The sequence below is a fragment of the Hydra vulgaris genome, chromosome 08 (genome assembly GCF_038396675.1).
Source record: "Hydra vulgaris chromosome 08, alternate assembly HydraT2T_AEP".
Taxonomy (NCBI): Eukaryota; Metazoa; Cnidaria; class Hydrozoa; order Anthoathecata; family Hydridae; genus Hydra; species Hydra vulgaris.
In genome coordinates, this window is record NC_088927.1 from 10,696,787 (window position 1) to 10,718,578 (window position 21,792).

Genomic DNA, 21,792 nt, shown 5'->3' on the forward strand with positions numbered 1-21,792 from the left:
AAGTAAAAGATGTCACAAGTAACAGATATCACAAGTAACAGATCTCACAAGTAACAGATCTCACAAGTAACAGATATCACAAGTAACAAATATCACAAGTAACAGATATCACAAGTAACAAATATCACAAGTAACAAATATCACAAGTAACAGATATCACAAGTAACAGATATCACAAGTAACAGATATCACAAGTAACAGATATCACAAGTAACAGATATCACAAGTAACAGATATCACGAGTACAAATCTTTAAACAAAAGTTAAAAATACAGCCCAAGTTGTATCACTGTCATCTGTTTTAAATCAAAAAGTTAACGAGCCATAAATAGAGCCACAGTTTTGAAGTTATATATTGCTAACCAAGTTTGTTTTGGTTGTGACAAAAACAGCAACGCTTTAATATGTCTTTTCTTGATCTGATATATTTATAAAACTTTAATCGTGTTTAAAGTTAACAACTATGCTCACATTTGAGAAAAGTGCGTGAATAAAAAAAACTAAAACTCAAAAAGCTGCAAGCAGTTGCTTACATTTATACGAGCCTCTATGGTCGTTGCTTTTTAATTTATTTTGATAATTAAACATTTATTTTATCGTTTTGTAACTTTAATTTACTTTTAAAAATGGTACCATGATACATATAATGACGTATATAACTCATCATTGCATTAGTTATCATTATTTTTGTTTTAGTCAGCATTTTTATCAGTCTCATTTAGAGTAAAAGCAGCCATTTTTAAATAAAAAGTTATAAAGAAACAACTTCTATTAAAAGCGGTAAAAAGCATTTACTCAGTAGCGAAAGCAATTTATCACTCAGTAGCGAAAGCAATTTATCACTAAGCAAAAGCAAAAAAAAACTTTAAACACGTGTTTTTAAGCAATTTTTTATGCCGAGAGCTTTTGCTTTTTTGATTTTACTTTTACTTATGCAATTGCTTGTGATCAACAGATCCTTTTTTTTTTTACCCGGATATCAAAAATTACAGTTTTATTAAAGTTAGTTTTATCAAATTTTGCATTCCTGATCAGTGAAGCTTAAAAATGCTAAACCTGTAGATGTGATCAACTTTAGAGAAAAAGACTCGATTTGTTTATTAAGATATTTGTTTGCAGAGGGAACAGTAAAATTTGCTTTTTTTAACTGAAAAATTAATTGCATACCTTTTTTGGATTAGGTCTTGAGAGTAAGACGAGTTTTGGGTAATAACTTTTTTGCTTAGTAAAAATACTTTTTTTTTAACTGCTTGCATATTGCTTTTTATATTAGATTGATAGATAGACAAGAAATTGGTGAGCTGAATAGCAGTTTTAACAAGACGTTTTTTTTTTTGCATTAAAGGATTTGCATTAAAGGTAATCCTCTTAGGTGGTCATTCAAAAATAATATTCATTTAACAACAAAACTTTATGCGAAGGTGTATTTTAAGGTTTAAACTGTAACTTTGTGCATATTTTCTGGATATTACATTTCTTCACTAACATTTTTTCATTAAAGTTATTGTATTAAAAATAAGATAATGAAGTAATTCGTAATATTGTTATAAGAGATGCATAATATTGTAATAAGGGATCCAAAATTTCCAATACAATAATCATTGTAAGATATTTTACTCTTAAAGTCATTTTTACGATAGAGTGCTAATCATGGTGTTAACTTGTTTTGCTAATTAAAGTTGAGCATTTTTATTTTGGTAATAAAAAGATTACGATACAAAGTTTATGAGCTCCTCGTACTATTATCCAGAATAACATTGGTTGGTTTAATTTAAAATAGAAATTATTTATTTGTTAATGCAATTGTGCGTTTATGAGTTATTCATGTCCGCGTGTTTATATAAAAATCAACCAAAAGATGAGTAGACATTAAAAACAGGGATGCAACAAACGGGACATGGTCCACCACGCTTTCTAATTGCTAATGAAATGCAATTATAATGAAAAATGTGGTTACATCTGGTTTGAGCAATGTCGTTTTGAAGCACATCTTCCGAACACAGAAGGCATTTGTTTGTTTTTAACTGTTCTTTTTCACAATCTTTTGCAAGATATTCCATTATTTTTTTCATTCGTTCATTTGTAGCTTTATTTCGGTATGATGAAAACCATTTTTCAAGTAAACGATTATTAATGTCAAACCATGGTATTTGTGCTGGAGGAACTAGATCTGTGCAACTCGCAATAAACGACTTGAGTGTGTCTAAACACTGTTGTCTTAGCTTTCTAAATAAAATAAAAACATATATAATAAATTCAAAATAATATGAACTTGAAGAAATCAAAAAAATAATTTATTATTAAATGTATATACAATAGTTTTTCATAAAATAATTGATATAATGATTGCTTTTTTATCAATTTTTATTTAAAATGATTGAGTTTTTATAATGGTTTTTCAAAATTTTGAATTAGAATGATCGATTTTTTAAAATAGTTTTTCAAAATTTTGAATTAAAATGATTGATTTTTTTGTAAATTGATGCAGTAATGGTTTAGTTTTAAAACGCTTGCTTTATAAGCGAGAGGTTCGGAGTTCGATCCCCACCTCGTCCCTGGTAGTACGGCGCTCAACTTGTTTCTCCGCGCAGCAGCCTTGTTCGTCAAGAATCGTGTTTCAAAGTTATTGAGTTAAAAGAGGGTTATAACCATTACTAAGTAGCCTCCTCGTCTGCAGTGGCTTTCTCGGCCTTGAGGAGGTAAATGGCAAAAAAAAAATAAAAATAAAAATAATCCGTAAAAAACAAGGTCGTGTTTGTTAAAACAAAATGAAGAAATTGGTTAAAACTTATTGATGTTGGCATGCATGATTGTGTTAATGGATTTAGAGCTCAAAAAATCTAAATAGTTTTCACTTTTCTACATCAATCTGTTAAAAGTAATTCGAGTAAAAGGAAATAAAATAATGATGCTATCACAAAATTTTTAGATGCTTTAGTTTAATGAAAAGACTTTTAAACCAAATTTTGTGCAATATATGTGCATATCAAATGTCTGCATCTGGTTCGATATATTAACTGTATTAAGCAGAATATAGATTTTTTTATTATCTCACAAAGGTTAATCTTTATATGAAGCTGAAACTTGAAATGTTGTAGCAGAGCGCCAACAAGTTTCTTTTAGTGAAAAACCATACAAACAAATAATTTCATGTATTTAATGTTTTTTACATTTGGAATTTTGTCATGCATAGTATGTCATATTTTGTCTGCAAACATTTTATAGCCGAATTTCAGTGGACCTATATATACATTTTAAGAGGTCCATCGGCCACCCTCCAAAATAGGCTAGCCAATGACTAGCCGCTATTATTATGTCGGAATACAATCAGCTTCCAAAATCATATACCGAAAATGTTTATTTACCTATTTATTTATCAAAACTTTATTTTCTTCAACAATAAAAACATCACTATTCTTTAAAAAATAAATATACACCTAAAATTTATTTCAATTAAATATATTACAATGTGACTACTTTTCATGCTTCAAAAGTAACACTCAAAATACAAAATAACAAATCAAGATGCAGCATAAGAACTAAAAATATTATTTTAAAAACTCAAAAAAAATTGAAAATATTTCTTGTTAAAACAAAATATTTTTTGAACAAAAAATAAAACTTTTAAACCATATTTTTTAAACGTTGAGAGATTATATCATAAAACTTTAAATTTATTGGTGAATATAAGCCTAGTTGAAAATAGTACAAAAATTTATTTTATCGACTTGTCGCCCTCACTTATGAGGCAGGGGTTAAAAACTTTGAAAATTTGTTGTTACCAACCTCCAATCACCGCAATTTTTTGCATAGCATCCTCATTTGATGTAATTATAAACAAAAATGTTTGGAGTTTGCTTAAATGTCAAAGATAAAAAATTGATGCATCTTCCGCTGAGGAAAGGTTTATTTCAATGATAGTTTTATTCTTTGTTAAGCTTTTTAAATGTAAACAACTCTTTCTTTTATTATTGTTTATATATATATATATATATATATATATATATATATATATATATATATATATATATATATATAAGACCATTCCAATATTGCATAGAAAAATAATAATTTTGAACTATTATTTCCTTGCGATTTTGAAAAAAAATTTTTTTACAAAAGTGTGTTATGATTTGTTAAAAGTAACGGAATTGTATAAAAACTTCAAAAAAAAAATTTCATACTACAATTAATATTTTAGATTTAATTTTACAAATAGAGTGCTCAATGTTCTTAAAGAAAAGAGCATTAATAAATTAGTAAGAAACACTTATCTAACAAAGCAGAAATATTAGATAAAACAATAGAATTTAAAAAATCCCATTTTGTAATTACTGTAGACACTATCCGTATTATTAAGCACTGCAGAAAAACTTTACTCTATTTTAGTAAGGAAACGTGAAAGAAAAAAAAAACGTACGAACGCTTTGATGTAACAATGGGAAGTTACGACGGAGCAGAAATTTGCGAATTTGTAGGTTTATATATTTTAAACACCCTAGCTATAAAAATCCAAATTAATCAATTAGGCCTTTATCGCGACGACGTAATAATAATATTGCATAAAAATTCAGGGCTACAAATCAATAAAATTAGAAAAGATATTATTAAATTTTTTGAAAATATTGGCTTCCAAATTGAAAGAAACATAAATTTAAAAATAGTGAATTTTCTTGATGTCACATTTAACCTCTCAAAAAGTTGCTACAAGACCTACAAAAAGCCTAATGACGAATAATTGTGTACTAATGTGAATTCGAACCATCCCCCTCAAATTCTAAAACAATATTCAATTTCAATTAACAATAGGCTAAACAAAAACTCTTTTAATGAAAGTATTTTTAACTCCTCCTCCTCCTAACCTCGCTTATGATGATGCCCTTAAAAAAAGTAGCTTTTAAAATTTTGAGCTAAAATTTCAAACGAAAAATGCAAAAAAGCGTAATAGAAATAGAAACATATTTTACTTCAACCCCCCATACAGCAAAAGTGTTTCAACAAATATAGGTAAAATTTTTCTAAAATTAGTAGACAAACACTTTCCTCCCTCTAATAAACAACATAAGATTTTTAACAGAAATACCACTAGAGTAAGTTATAGTTGTACAAAAAATTCAGAAAGAATTATAATAGGTCACAACTACGCGTTAATTAATAAAAATGAACATATAAAAGAAAAAAACATTGATTATTGTAATTGTAAACAAAAAAAAGCTTGCCCTCTAAATGGAAAGTGCTTATCAAAAAATGTAATTTACAAGTGCATTGTTTCCTCACAAATAACGCTGATAAACAATATATTGGCTTAAATAAGGGGAACGGAAAAAACGTTATGCCAACCACAAACAATCGTTTAAACAAAAAAAATATTTAAAAAAGACCATGCTGTCAAAATATATTTGGGATTTAAAAGAAAAAAAATTAAAATTTTAATTTACGATGGTTTATTCTAAAATCCGCCCCTACCTATAATAACATTTCCAAAATATGTGTGCTATGTTTGCAAGAAAAATTTGAAATAATTACTCATTTAAATCAGGAAAGTTTATTGAATAAAAAATCTGAATTAGTTTCTAAGTATAGGCACGAAAGTAAATAACTCTGAAAAAATTAAAAAAACAAATGACCAAGTTAAACTATCCCCATTTCAAATAATATTATTTAATAATTACTTTCTCTAGCCTCGCGTTGATTAAAAAAATAAAGCAATTAAAATCTTTTTATAATAACCCTTTCATGCAGCAGTTATTTATCCATAAACAACATAACCCATAAAAAATTATTTATAAAATGATAGCAGTAATATGAAATGTTAAAGGAGACTTTTTCAACACCCTTTTCCAACTCTAATTGATAAAACAATATTGTTTTCAATCGGTTAGAATGCACCATTTGACTCGGGGAAGATTGGTTTAATTTGTTGTTATACAACAACTCAGCGCATAAAAGATATAAGTTACAACTTCCTGTAAACTATTTTTTCAATAAATTGAACTTTTTTTGAGATTTAGTAACTCTTCCTGATGAGCCAGCAATGGTAAAATTTCAAGTTATAGAAAAAAGTTAGATTAGTGTTTTTTAGTAGTTTATATATATATAAATAAATAAATTTAAATATAATAATAATATATATATATATATATATATATATATATATATATATATATATATATATATATATATATATATATATATATATATATATATATATGTATAAAAATACAAATTACTAGTGTACATTTATATATATATATATATATATATATATGTATATATATATATATATATATATATATATACATATATATATATATATATATATATATATATATATATATATATATATATATATATATATATATATATACATATATATTAGAGTAAATTTTTGTAGTTGATTTGCGGTGGTTCTAAATAGGCCTTTCATGTGGTTTGTTGGATTTTCGCTCATCGGATAATTTTTTTTTTTTAATTTTTTTTAATTCATGTTTTATTTTACAACTACAAATTAATTACATCTTACTAACCACTGTTTGGCAGTAAAGATATACAAATTTAAATAAAATGTCAAGTTCAAAATATACGAGGTAAATAAAAATATAGTTGCTTTTAACTCCGAGACATGAATAAAATAAATACCAACTACAACAATATAATAACGTGTTAGTAAAAATAATCCGAGAAATATATCTTTATATTGCTCCAATTAAAATTAAAAATACAATACTGCTGATTTTTTGGAGGAGTGTTTAGATGTTTCACTATGAGTTAATTTACCACATTTCAGGATAATGTTAGTGTATAAATATGATAAAAACAAAACTTGTGTAAGATTGATAAATAAAAATTCTTATTTGTAGTCATAAGAAGCTCGCAGAAGACTTAAGTCAGTCTTGTCATCGCTATCTATTTCTTAGACGTGTAATACACAAAAAAAATCAGTTGCATACGTGGTAAATATAAACGTGTTACATGTATACCTTGTTATTAATATTATTTTTATTATCGATTTGTATTAAAAGTTAAGTTACATATATTTATTTATTTATTTAAATTTAAAAAAATTCCTTACGGTTGTTTGATTTGCTTATTGTAGATTTTAGCTTTTTTTTCAGAGAGATTTTGTTGTTTAAGTTTTTAAGAGTTAGTTGTTCAAGAGTTTTTGTTGTTTAACAGTGATTCGTTTCTGGAAACTAATTTGTTAAATTCATAGGGACCACAATATGTCTCTGAGAATTTTGAGAGTCTCGTTGTTTCAAAAGTTATCTTAAAGTTGCCTGTTGCACTTGTATTGTATTTACTTATATTTTGTTTAAAAAAGTGTGCTGTAAAATGCTCTGGAACCAGACTTAGTTTATGTTTAAACATGAAGAGTCTCTTTTGAAAAATATTTATTTGGAATATATTAATGCGTTCATTTGTTCCAGTAAGGGTTGAGGAGGAGTAAATTTGCTTTTGTTGTATACTTGTCTTGAAGCGTGTTTTTGACGTAAGTAAAGTGGTTGTCATTCAGATTTGTGGGTACTGCCCCATGCTCAATTGGCATACATGAGATAGCTATGTATGAATTAGAAGTAGATAATTTTGAGACTTTTTTGAGACAAAATAGGTCTTGCCTTGTAAAGTAAACCTATGTTCTTTGATTTTTTTGTGTTTATGTAGTTTATGTGGGGTCTCCAGGAGAAGTGTTCATCAAATAGACCTCCTAAAAACATTGTATTCAGAACTCTTTTGATGGATATATTTTCTATATTAAATGTTGGTAGGTTTAGAAGTATTTTTATATTTTGTTGATTTGAGTGAAATAGTATATACTTAATTTTTTATATATTGAGTTACAGTTAATTTGCTTTAAACCATATGTTAACTTTTTTTAGTTCAGCATATGTTTTTTCATAGAGATCTTCGATTATCTTTGACGAGTAAAATAAGTTTGTATCGTTGGCAAACATTATAGTTTTAAAGATATTAGAGGCGTTTGGAAGATCGTTTATATAAATAAAAAACAAAAGCGGAGCAAGAATGGAAACTTAGGTTATACCATATTTTGTTTTTAGTAAATTTGAGTTGCTTTTTCTATCTATAATTTCAATTCTTGAAATTCATCCTTTAGTATATATTCAATGGCTTTTTAATTGGAGAATGGTTCAAATAACTCAAATTGATGCTTACCTTTATATTTATTTCCATTTACAATCAATAAAAGTTTATAATAGATACGTATGTATATTATAATATTTTTAATCTTAAAACTGTTAAAATAAGTATGTCGGTAGTTGTACGTAGCAGTGGCTTGCGCCAGACTTTGTAAATAGTCTGTAAAGTTACTTGAAGCTTTTTATCCCAAAGCTGTTTAAAAATCGTAATAAACAGATTCAGATGTCTGTTTATACTAAAAACAAAATCCTTTATTTGGATTGTAAATTTTCATAAGTGAGAGAAGTTCACATGTATGCTTATAAGCGCATGCACTTTTAGTGACACTAGTAGAGCAAGTTTAGCATAAGCAACTTTGTACTCGTTATTGGTTGACTCATATTTAGGTAACAAACTAAACCAAGACATAAAACTTTAACAAATTTTAAACATTTAGAGAAATTAAGGATGGAAATAATATGTTAATCTATTTCCAATTTGAAAGATTTTATTAATTCATTTACACATGAATATTTTTAGCAGTTTTGAATAATCTCCACCTTTAAATTGATCATTGTGCTGCTTAGGCTTTTAAAAAAAAGTTAGTTCCTCTGGTTTCCCAATAAGGTAGTATCCATGGATTAAAATGGTTTTTCGAAATTATGGTAAAATCTGTTTGCATATCCACAAATTCATTGAAGTTCCATTGAAGCAAGAATTTCAATAACTTTAATATCATCCGGCAGATCAACCAATGGAAGGTTAACGCAATCAATATAAGATGCACCTGAGAGCTCGGACTTTTTAAAAATCTTCACAGAGGATATTGTAAGCATTAGGTAATAAACGGATACTTCCTTGAGCTCTGATCTTACCATACTTTTCAAAACCTTGCATTTTTTTTTTCCTGTTACAACAAAGGCAAGAATGTGTTGATGCTGCATTTTCCAAAAAGTATTGGGTAGTTTCATATCAAAAACACAAAGTGTATTTTAAACTATTTAGCTTTAAAGTATTAATAACTATCTCAAGATTTGAATGAGATTCAGCCACGTTTTTTGTTTTAAGCTAATAATAAAAAATTTGTTTACGCCACCACCTTTGTATTTTTACCTTACCTATTCCTTCTTCATTGCTATAAGTTTTATTTTTACATTACATTCTGTCACTTTTTCCATAACATTTAAATAAACTTTCAAAAATACGCCTCCAACATCAATGCCCACCTCTAAAATGAAATCTTTTAACAATTTTCTTTCCTTTATAACTTTCTTAACAAGTCCTTTAATGTTTTTACAATAAACCAACTGTCTTTTTTGAAAATCATTTCTTTGACATTAAAATTATTATTTAAAAACCTTTAAAAAATATAATTAAAAATCTTACTGACTCTATTTCTCTCTTACATTGCTTTCAAATAATTCTCTTACATTCCGGCTTCTAAACATACAAAGAACTTTGACTCCCCGGGTATTAATCCCATTAAACAAAGATTGGTTCAGAATTGGTCAATATTTAGTCAAAAACGGTCGAGAAATGGATAAAACGTTTAGCAACCTATTATTGACTAAAAGTCGACGCTTGATTTGAAATGTATACTTTAAACTTTTTTATATATATGTTTACTAAAAGTCGATCTAACGTTTAGAATATCGACTTACATTAGTCAATATTGTAAACCTTTAATCGACCTTAATTAGGCGTAAACATTCTTTTTTTTTAAATATACAATTTTAATCTTTTCATATATACGTTTGTAATACGTCGATCAAACGTTTACCGTATTAACTAATATATGTCGTTGTTCTATAAGTTTGAACGACGTTAAATAAACGTTTAATATATTATAATATAGTAATATAGCTATCAATCAGAAGACTCACAAAACATCTTAAGTCACGCGGTTTAAAAAGGCATAAGTAAAACGAAATAAAAAACTTATTAAATACTTTTTTTTATTGGCTAAATAATTAGATTAGACTTTAATGCGTTTTCAAGATACACTTTCTTACAACAACTGAAAGCAAAACGACTGATACATAAATAATAAACGAGTTTCGGGTCCCGCCTTTTTAATTCAAGGAAGTTAAAAAACTCTTATCGCGACGATCGATATAAAATGGCGAAATTGACACAGTTAAATAGTATGAGTTGCTGATCTCTCGTTATGAAGGTCCTGTTGCAAGAACTTTTTTTGTAAGTTTTATAAACGGTTTAAATTAATTTTGTAAACTCTGATATGATTGTGTAACAGTGGGTATTCATCTCTCCAATACTCAAGAGGTTTAATAACTAAATATTTATTTTTTTATTTTGGATGCTTTTTAGCTTGATTTAGTTACATTTGCTTACGAAAATTGGTGGAACAGAGCAGGTAAAAACCACTACATATGTTGTGTCGAAACGTTACTGATTTTTTAATGCCAAAAAAGAACATGGATGGTACAAGAAATTTCGGAAACTTTCATTCAGAAAATCCTCCAATTTGTAAATTTGTTTTGTTTAAATCCAATTTTGATTTATGAATTTACACTTTAAATGCTAACTAGTTTACCCTTTTTTTTTGCAGTTACAAATCAGCTTACAAAATCAGACAATCAGGATACGATTGAAAAAGATGATGTTGCACAAGCAGGTGCAAGATGAACAAGCGATATTCTTAAAAGATTTTTGATAATGCATAAACCAGAGAAAACAGTGATCCGAAATATTTGTTTATGAGTATTAATTTTAATAGTAATCTTTGACTCAATCTTAAAGTAAACTTTTATTTTCTGCTAATGAGATTAAATTTAAAAAATATTTAATAGAAATTGCTACTATAAAGTTTCCACTGCAAAAAGTTTGATCAGTTAATTTTTTTTATTATCGAAACATAAACAAGTATATTGCACAAACATTTTTTCTCTAAATCCCCACTATATGAAAACGTTTCGTATAAGTTTATACCTTAATTTATAGTTTTATAAAATAAAAATATCGTATAAAATGTATAGTTTCGAAGTTTGTAAACATATTATATTAGTTATAAAAAATATATAAAAAATAAGACCAGGTCGTTTATAACTATAACTTATTTATAAGTTTCAAGACATAAATCGCTCTTATTACTTATATAAAGTTAAAAAGCTATAACGTAATTTTAATTTATATCAGTTTTAAAGCTTAAATAAATTGAAATTACGTTAACTAAATCAAAGAAACTATTAGACAAGATCTGAAAGTTTAATATACGTTTACTTAGACTTATTCTAAACGCTTTATATACGTTAACTAGACTAAATTTAAACGTAAATTAGACAAAATCTAAACGCTTTATATGCGTAATAAAGTACTATAATAGACGTCTAAAATATGTTTAAATATAAGCGTTCTATAAACGTTTGTTCTAAACATTAATCTTGATTTCATTCTAAACAGATAATACACCAAAATCAGAACGTTTTGTCGAAACGTTGTTTTGACGTTCAATCAATGAATGTGTGTTTACTGGGCCAAGTCTACAAGTGTTTTTAAATTTGTTTATTTCCGAAATTAGAAGTTTTTCAACTGGTAAAAGCGCATTCGATGAGTTTTTGTTTGTGCAACGACAATGGCGTTTCAAGTTTGAAATATTAAATCAAAGATGAAAAATTTTCTCTAATTTTGTTAAGTTCATCTTTTAAATTTTTTCTTCTTGTTTTGAGAGTGTAAGGGTGAGGTAATCCTCTTCAGTGACAACCCTACAACTTTTACATATTTTTATTTTCAAAGCGATGATGCCTTTACTCTTCCCAACTTAATTCTCCTCTATTTTCAGATTTTGTTTTTTAAGTAATTGTAGTTCAAGCAATTTCTCAAATGTCACAAACACAAAATAATTGGATTTTTTGGTAAGTAAACTTACTTTGACTTTTGAGAATTGATACGGTTTACTAAGAATAATGTTTTTATCTCCCATTTCAAGTCTTTCTAAAACTTTTCTACATTTAGTGCAAACGCCATTAGAAAAGATTTTAAAAAGAAGTTATGTATTCTGTTCAATGTCACACTTCTTTCTTTAACTTTTGTAATGATTCTTTTAAATAAACAAATAAGTTAGGCTAAAGCTCTATTATCTTTTTTAAAGTTTTTATTGCTTGGCATTTTAAGACAATATGAACAATAACTTTTAATTTTTAAAAATTTATTATTAATTGTTGCAGAAGCTAAAATAAATTCATTGAGTCTATTAATAAATTTTTTTTGCGGTATACCACGAGGAAGTATACAAAACAAAGGAATGTTGTGTATATATTTAACTTGTAATGGAAACGCTTTTTTACCGTAATTAACGACTGTTTAAAACTTTTGATAAAAATTGGGCTCCAAAGGTCCAGGTATGTGTTAAGAAAAAGGAAAATAGTAGCACTTAAAAACAAACGCTTACATTTTGAATTCTACCAAAATTCATCGATAAAATTCTTATTTTGTAATAAAAACAATTCAACGTTCTAAAGCTATGACCTCATAAAGTTGACAACTCCCTTAAATAGAGGGGGTTTTAAATGTTAATTTGTCGATATTTATGAAAGATAAGAAGTTTTTTTAAGATATAATATACTTCCCCATGATTTTAGATCCATTTTAAGAAACCACAAAAAAGTTAAAATTTTTTTCTTATTTCCACATTTGGGACAGTGGATCCTGATTCTTCAGACGAATATTGCTCCCAGGCTCCTATCATTTTAAGTTTTTGTAAAACATTCTTATTTGATACCAGTATGAATATTATAAAATTTAAAGTTTGCACCATTTCTGAAAGTTACCTATTTCGAACACCAAAAACTCATGAGCTTCTTTAACCCCTTTTATTTTTGCAAGCCGTCGACAAAATATTTTTAAAATCTAGGTAACATAACAGAACAAAGTAGAGTGGTTTCAAAAATAAAATCCGTTTCTGGTGTACTTTTGTTTTGTAAGAAATATTTCCAAATATATATACATACATATATATATTTCTGAAGAGTCACAACTGATAAAACACAGTTTCAAATAAAAAAATTATAGGTTGAGTGACTTTTCACTTATTTAATTATATATACTTATGTATATATATATATATATATATATATATATATATATATATATATATATATATATATATATATATATATATATGTAAATTATGTTAGTGTATTTTACAAATAGAGTGCTCAATGTTCTCAAAGAACAGAGCAATAATAAATTAGTAATAAACATATATATATACATATATATATCAATATATATATATATATATATATATATATATATATATATATATATATATATATATATATATATTAATATATATATATATATATACATATATATATATATATATATATTAATATATATATACATATATATATAAACATATATATATATATGAATATATATATATATATATATATATATATATATATATATATATATATATATATATATATATATATATATATATATATATATATATATTTGAAAGATGACATCTTGTATGAGAGTATATTATATATTATTTTAAAACATCAAGAAATACAGTTTCTCTCAATACAAATAATACTATTTTATAAGAAATTTTCGCTGGGTTATAGATACCAGCATCATCAGCTTGTAAAATGTTACAATAATTTTTAATCGTTATAGTTTATATAAAATTGTTACTATTGACGTCAGCGGTTGAATGGCTTCTTTTAAAATTTATAAATTTTTTAAATTTTAAAAATGGCGTCCAAAACATAGTTTTTTCATATTGGCCTTCATCAAGGTTAATTCCGCCGTTTCGCGCAGAGCACAAGTTGTTTTGTATTTCTAACGCCTCTCTAATTTTTCTTTCAAACTTTTTATTTTCTACTTTTAACGTTCTTGTTTTTTCCCAAATAATATTTTCTTTGCAAAAGGTTTTATGATATGCTAATGCAGATTGATTAGGCTTGTTTTCATTAATGCTCTTCTGATGTTGATGCATCCGCGTACTTACCTGCATTTTTGTTTCACCTATGTAGACTTTGGAGCAGTTGCATTTTATTATATACGTTCCAGGTTGGCTGTTACTTGGTAGTTTTGTTTTGTTTTTTGATGTTAATAAAGATCTTAAATTTGGGTTTGATTTAAATACTGCTCTGTACCCTGCTTTTCGGAATATTTTTCGAAGTTTTGGTGAAAGGCCTGGTACCCAAGGTAAAGACACTACAGGAAGATTGTTGCATTCTGATGGAATTTTGTTTTTATTTTGTCTTTTTTGATGGAATTGGTGTGTAATATTCCTCAATAGCTTTTCATCGTACCCATTTTCAATAAACATGTCAATTAAAAAATTTATTTCGTTTTGCAAATGATGTTTACTACAGATGGAGTAAGCTCTGTGGAGAAAACCTTTAAATATAGCTGTTAAAATATTTGGATCGTGATTTGAATGCGGTTTAATTTGAATGTTAGTGATTGCCTCTTTTCGATATACTTTGTACTCATATTTTCCTAGTGTGTTATTTGTAATGGTTATGTCAAGAAAGTTAAGCGTTTTTGTTTCGTTTTCAACTTCAATTGTGTATTGTATTGCAGGATGTTGTTGATTTAAAATATCTTGGAACTGTTTTGCTTGTTTGATGTTAGGAAATCTTGCATGACTATCGTCAACGTATCTTAAAAATGATTTTAGATTAAGTGCCGGATTTTGTGTCAAAGCCATTTTAATTGCATTATTTTCATGGAATTGTAGAAAAGATTCCGCGAGAACAACCATGAAAGAAAATCCGATTGGTCCTGAGTTTTCCATTAGGTGAATCTCATTGTTCCAATGAAAATAACATTGATATAAGCAAAGTTCTATGAGTTGCTTTATTTCAGGTATACTTAGTTTTGTTAAGTTTTTATATGATAAATTGTTACTTAATTGTTCTAAAAGTATAACGGTGGCTTCTTTTAACGGAATTGACGGGTACAAATTTACAACATCATAAGATACTTGAATATCATTTTGTTGGCGACATTCCAATTTTCAGCTTTTTTTATAAAGTCAAAAGAGTTTTTTAATCGTGTCGAATTTTCATTTAAGACTGGTTGTATTATCTTAACTAAGAATTCTGATATTCCGTGGTTTGGTGTGCCAATGGTAGAGATAATTATTCTCATAGGGTACGATTTTTCCGGTTTATGAGCTTTTATTACTCCATACATTCGAGGTGGGATAGGATCACTTGGATATATTTTTTCGTATTCCTCTTTAGAAAAACGCTGTTTTTTATTTAGTTTTGAAAGAAATCTTCTAATTTTTGCCGCGTAACTGGCAGTAGGGTCTTCACTAATAATTTTTGTCGGACCAATTTGTTCACGGATTTTTTCTAAAGCTTTAGAATGTTCAATTCTTACAAAACCTGTTCCTTTGTCAAACGATTTTCAGCTTTTGGCAGTAGGGTCTTCACTAATAATTTTTGTCGGACCAATTTGTTCACGGATTTTTTCTAAAGCTTTAGAATGTTCAATTCTTACAAAACCTGTTCCTTTGTCAAACAATTTTCAGCTTTTTTTATAAAGTTAAAAGAGTTTATGAGCTTTTATTACTCCATACATTCGAGGTGGGATAGGATCACTTGGATATATTTTTTCGTATTCCTCTTTAGAAAAACGCTGTTTTTTATTTAGTTTTGAAAGAAATCTTCTAATTTTTGCCGCGTAACTGGCAGTAGGGTCTTCACTAATAATTTTTGTCGGACCAATTTGTTCACGGATTTTTTCTAAAGCTTTAGAATGTTCAATTCTTACAAAACCTGTTCCTTTGTCAAACGATTTTCAGCTTTTGGCAGTAGGGTCTTCACTAATAATTTTTGTCGGACCAATTTGTTCACGGATTTTTTCTAAAGCTTTAGAATGTTCAATTCTTACAAAACCTGTTCCTTTGTCAAACAATTTTCAGCTTTTTTTATAAAGTTAAAAGAGTTTATGAGCTTTTATTACTCCATACATTCGAGGTGGGATAGGATCACTTGGATATATTTTTTCGTATTCCTCTTTAGAAAAACGCTGTTTTTTATTTAGTTTTGAAAGAAATCTTCTAATTTTTGCCGCGTAACTGGCAGTAGGGTCTTCACTAATAATTTTTGTCGGACCAATTTGTTCACGGATTTTTTCTAAAGCTTTAGAATGTTCAATTCTTACAAAACCTGTTCCTTTGTCAAACGATTTTCAGCTTTTGGCAGTAGGGTCTTCACTAATAATTTTTGTCGGACCAATTTGTTCACGGATTTTTTCTAAAGCTTTAGAATGTTCAATTCTTACAAAACCTGTTCCTTTGTCAAACAATTTTCAGCTTTTTTTATAAAGTCAAAAGAGTTTTTTAATCGTGTCGAATTTTCATTTAAGACTGGTTGTATTATCTTAACTAAGAATTCTGATATTCCGTGGTTTGGTGTGCCAATGGTAGAGATAATTATTCTCATAGGGTACGATTTTTCCGGTTTATGAGCTTTTATTACTCCATACATTCGAGGTGGGATAGGATCACTTGGATATATTTTTTCGTATTCCTCTTTAGAAAAACGCTGTTTTTTATTTAGTTTTGAAAGAAATCTTCTAATTTTTGCCGCGTAACTGGCAGTAGGGTCTTCACTAATAATTTTTGTCGGACCAATTTGTTCACGGATTTTTTCTAAAGCTTTAGAATGTTCAATTCTTACAAAACCTGTTCCTTTGTCAAACGGGTATATAGCAATGGTTTCATCGTTTTTTATTTCTCTAAAAGATATCCTCTGTTCTTTTGTCAGATTGTTATTTATTTTTTTCTCCGTTTTTAGTATTCTTAAAACATTTTTTCTTAAATTTTGTGCGTTTTCTACTTTGTTGTTGTATTCTAATTTTAACGCAGAAGACTCTGTTGTTGTTATAATATCCATGTATGGTATCGACTTTAAAGATGGTACAAAATTTGGACCAAGGTTTAGAAAATCATTGTGACTTATGGAAATATCGGTATCGCAAAGGTTTAAAACTGCGTCCTTTTTATATTTTGTTGTTTTTCTCGCAATATCTTATCCATTTGCATGTTCACTTTGAAGTATGTTAAACTTTTTTATTAATCGTTCTTTTGATTTAACAAACATGCTTTCCCTTGATTTTTCAGTAATTTGTTCTAATTTAATATAGTCTTCTTCATTAAGTTTACATTTAAGAAAGTTTTGAAGTTTTTTAACATCATTCATAAAATTAAAGAATCGTTTCTTTGAATCATTTTTTATGCAAATTAAGAGTTCAAATCTAAAACGAAGAATTATACCTACTGCTCTTTTACTTTTTATTGGAGAGTTTATTCGTAACGATTTTGGAATAATTTTATGTTTTTCGCATTTTTGTAAAAAAATGAATTGGTTTTTCGATTTAGCAACAGATTTTTTTAACGATTGTAATTGTTCAGTGCTTTTGTAGATTTCAGCTCCGTATTTAGCTGTAATTAGAAATTTGAAAGATGACATTTTGTATGAGAGTATATTATATATTATTTTAAAACATCAAGAAATACAGTTTCTCTCAATACAAATAATATTATTTTATAAGAAATTTTCGCTGCGTTATAGATACCAGCATCATCAGCTTGTAAAATGTTACAATAATTTTTAATCGTTATAGTTTATATAAAATTGTTACTATTGACGTATAATTATTGTAACATTTTACAAGCTGATGATGCTGGTATCTATAACCCAGCGAAAATTTCTTATAAAATAATATTATTTGTATTGAGAGAAACTGTATTTCTTGATGTTTTAAAATAATATATATATATATATATATATATATATATATATATATATATATATATATATATATATATATATATATATATATATATTTATATATATATATATATATATATATATATATATATATATATATATATATATACATCTATATATCAATATATATATATATATATATATTTATATATATATATAAATATATATATATATATATATATATGAGCCTTTCCACCCCAGTGACTGTCGAAACATTTGAACCTTTTTTAGCCCAAAAATATTAACTAAGAAATGTATTTACATGAAATTTTTCAGATTTGTTAAATACTATTATATAATTTAGTATGCAAAAGTTAAATTATTCAAGTGTTCAACTTATTTGAAAAATCAACTAAACGTAGCTTGACGGTCGTATGGCTAACTTTTTGCAAATCTAAACAAATAAACTTTGTAAATCTTTATGCAACCATATATGAAGTAAATCGTTTGCGCCTAAACTTTATTTTTTTAAGTCAAGAAGCCGTTATGGAAAACAAAGATACAGCGATGGTCGTAACGTACTTAGTAACATGTTGAAATGGTGATCTAAAGCACTTTAATCGTTTTTTTTTAAAACGAAAATAAAATATGTATGAGTATTTTTACTCTAAGCATAGTTGTAGTTTTAAAAAGTTTGATAGAAAGCATAGAAAAAGTGTTTCGATGTTTTTTTGTGACGGCGGCAACGTCTTGTTTTCATTAATTTGCTTTTCTTATAGACCTAGTGAGAGTTTATTTTTATAAGAAACATTAATACCCATAATATTCAATTTTGCCTTTTAGGCAAAACTTAGAAGTAATAGTTATTTAAAAGGACAGCGCTGAAACTTTTTTCGACGCTTCACAGCATGACTATATATCGTACACCTAGATCAAAGGTGCCACAAGTTAAAAAGTATCAAACTGAGAAAATCAGGGTTGATGTTTTAAATTTTTGTTTTTTTTTCCAAATAAGAGTGCCATTTGTATCTGTCATTTTGTAAACATTCGTTTTAGTCTTGTGGTATTTTGCCATCATGTACAACACATAACATTCTATCAAATGACATTCATAACTCAATATCCATTATTTTTGACTAAACGCATCCTTGATCTGGGTGTATGATATAAGCGTCAAAAGATTCTCACTTTAAAAGTATGTTATAGTATAATAAAATAATACTTTTAATAAATTATTTTGGTAAAGGTATTCCTAAATAGTTCAAAAATAAATTGAATGCAGTTATTATATGTCGCAGAGATTTTTTTTTTTTTCTCTCTTTTACGTTGATTTGCCAATACATATTGGCAATATATATATATATTTATATACATTAGGGTGGAGCGATTTTAAAAATATTCCAAATTTGATTTACCTGAGCTGCGAATCGATGCCTTTTGGTGAAAGAAAAACCTTACTTTTTTTTTGTTTTCATTTAGATGAGTTCTTGAGGTTCCCTTTAAAATTCTAAATTTTTGACGAGTCTCCTAATATTGTTGAAATTTTTTTTTCTCTAAACTATATCAGACTGGTACTCAAAAGAAGCAAAATAATATGCTGATTTTAAAATTATATTTGTTTTTATTCAAAACTAAAAAAAAGAAATTATTCTTTTATTTTATAAAAAAACTCAGTTTTCAACAAAACAGATATATTTTTCAGGTATATTTTCGGAAATATTATTTTCACTAAAACTTTTTTTTAAATAGAGTTATTATTTATAAACAAGCATTTTTTTCTGCCTTTTTTGAGTCCAAGGTTAATATGGTTTAGAAAAAACAAAGTATATATAAATATATATTAAGACCCGGCAAGAATGTAGAATCCAAAGAGGAACCTCAAGATCTCATCAAAATTGAAAAATATTATTTTACTTTCAATTTATAATAAATAGACATCGATTTGTGTCTCAGGAATATTGATTTTTAAACATTTTATTTTTTGCTATGAAAGTCGCTCCACCCTAATAAACATATGTATATATATATATATATATATATATATATATATATATATATATATATATATATATATATATATATATATATATATATATATATATATATATATATATATATATATATATATATATATATATATATATATATATATATATATATATATATATATATATATATATATATATATATATATATATATATATATATATATATATATAAATATATATATATGTATATATATATATATATATATATATATATTATATATATATATATATATATATATATATATATATATATATATATATATATTTAAAACTATTATACCTTAAAACTATTTTTCAATCAAGTTCTATTTGTTAATCATTTTTTGTAATAAACAAAATAATTTAACTATTTATTTAAAACTTAATTAACTCAAATTACAAAACCGTTTAAAACCGTGGTGCACAATTATAACCTCGTTATCTAAATTGCATCAAAAGTCGACAAAAAAATAGTAGTAATGTCCTGTTTTCAAATTAAATTCATTACATTTTAAAATTGTAAAATACATTCTGAGAAATGCCATGAAAAATTACACTTTCTAATGAGGAAAAAGACAAGATTGAAGCCTACAGATCGTAGCGTTTATCAAACAGGACCATTGCTTGCAAACTGAGACTTTCACGACCTTAGAATAACAATTTCTTAAATGACCCAAAAAATTTTTGCACGAAAAATCGATTTGGTAGAAAACCTAGATTCATAACTCGCCATTAGTAACGAATTGTGCATGCTGCTGGTAATCATACAATAAACGCGAGATAAATAGGCGCTGATTTGGGATTAAAATGCTCAAGATGAACGGTGATTCGAGAAATTAACAAGTAAGGCGTTTTCAGATATGCAATAATACGCACACCTGCAGCACTAACTGAAGCGCACCAGCACATTATCTTTAATGGACCAGGAACTAAATAATTTTATTTCGGCTGCGTTTTGATTTTGGGAAAAACATCGAATGGCTTTATTTCTACTAAAGTAAATGCCGAAGAATATAGAAAGTTGTTAAGTGGTCATTTGAATTGTATTTCGCAAAAACTTGGTAGCACCAACTTTATTTTCCAGCAAGATAATACTCCGATTCATTGAGAACGCTAAATATCTGATGGTTTACCAGCTAGAAAAACCAATTATTAGAATGGTCAGCGCTCTCACCTCACTTAAATCCAATCAAAAACGTATGGGGCATCTTAGCAATGCGTGTTTATGTAGAAGGTAAACAATATTTGCATGCCAATGAATTGAAAAAAGGAATTGCACATGTCGGGCAGAACATATCCCTTGCAGATATGTTCTTCTAAACATGTTCAGTTATTAATTGATGTTTTAATTGTAGGAATATATATATATATATATACATATATATATACATATATATATATATATATATATATATATATATATATATATATATATATATATATATATATATATATATATATATATATATATATATATATATACAGTATCGGACAAAACGAGTGCAACCAAATAACGCTAATTAAGTTTTTTTATTTAAAGTGTTGCATTTTTTCAATTTAGAGATATAACTATGTAACTCTTTAGAGACAAAGTTCTTCAAGTTTTATTCACCACAAAGTTTATTATTTGTAGACAAAAATTTATAAATTAATCAAAAGTTTTAAAAAAGTTGATTTCCGTCTGGACAAAACAAGTGCAACTCGACAAAATGTTGACCAAGCTGTATTTCACTATAAATATTTTGTGACGAATCCTTTGTTGTTGATCACAGCCTTGCATCTTCGAGGCATAGATTCAACCAGGTGATCAATAAAACTTTGTGGAATCGCTGCCTAGGCCTTTTGGATTTGTTCAAACAGTTGATCCTTATTACGGACAACTTTACGATTAATTCTGTCGATGA

The 21,792-nt window shown here is 26.7% G+C and overlaps 1 protein-coding gene across 1 annotated transcript in view; it reads right to left on the bottom strand.

The window, feature by feature from the left end:
* Nucleotides 1–599: 599 nt before the first annotated feature.
* Nucleotides 600–21,792, bottom strand: part of LOC136084168 (uncharacterized) — a 38,349-nt gene continuing 17,156 nt past the window's right edge. The window contains exon 2 of the mRNA XM_065804300.1: nucleotides 600–2,226. Within this exon, the coding sequence (XP_065660372.1) occupies nucleotides 1,848–2,226 (379 nt within the window). The 3' untranslated portion in view covers nucleotides 600–1,847. The remainder of the gene's footprint in view (nucleotides 2,227–21,792) is intronic.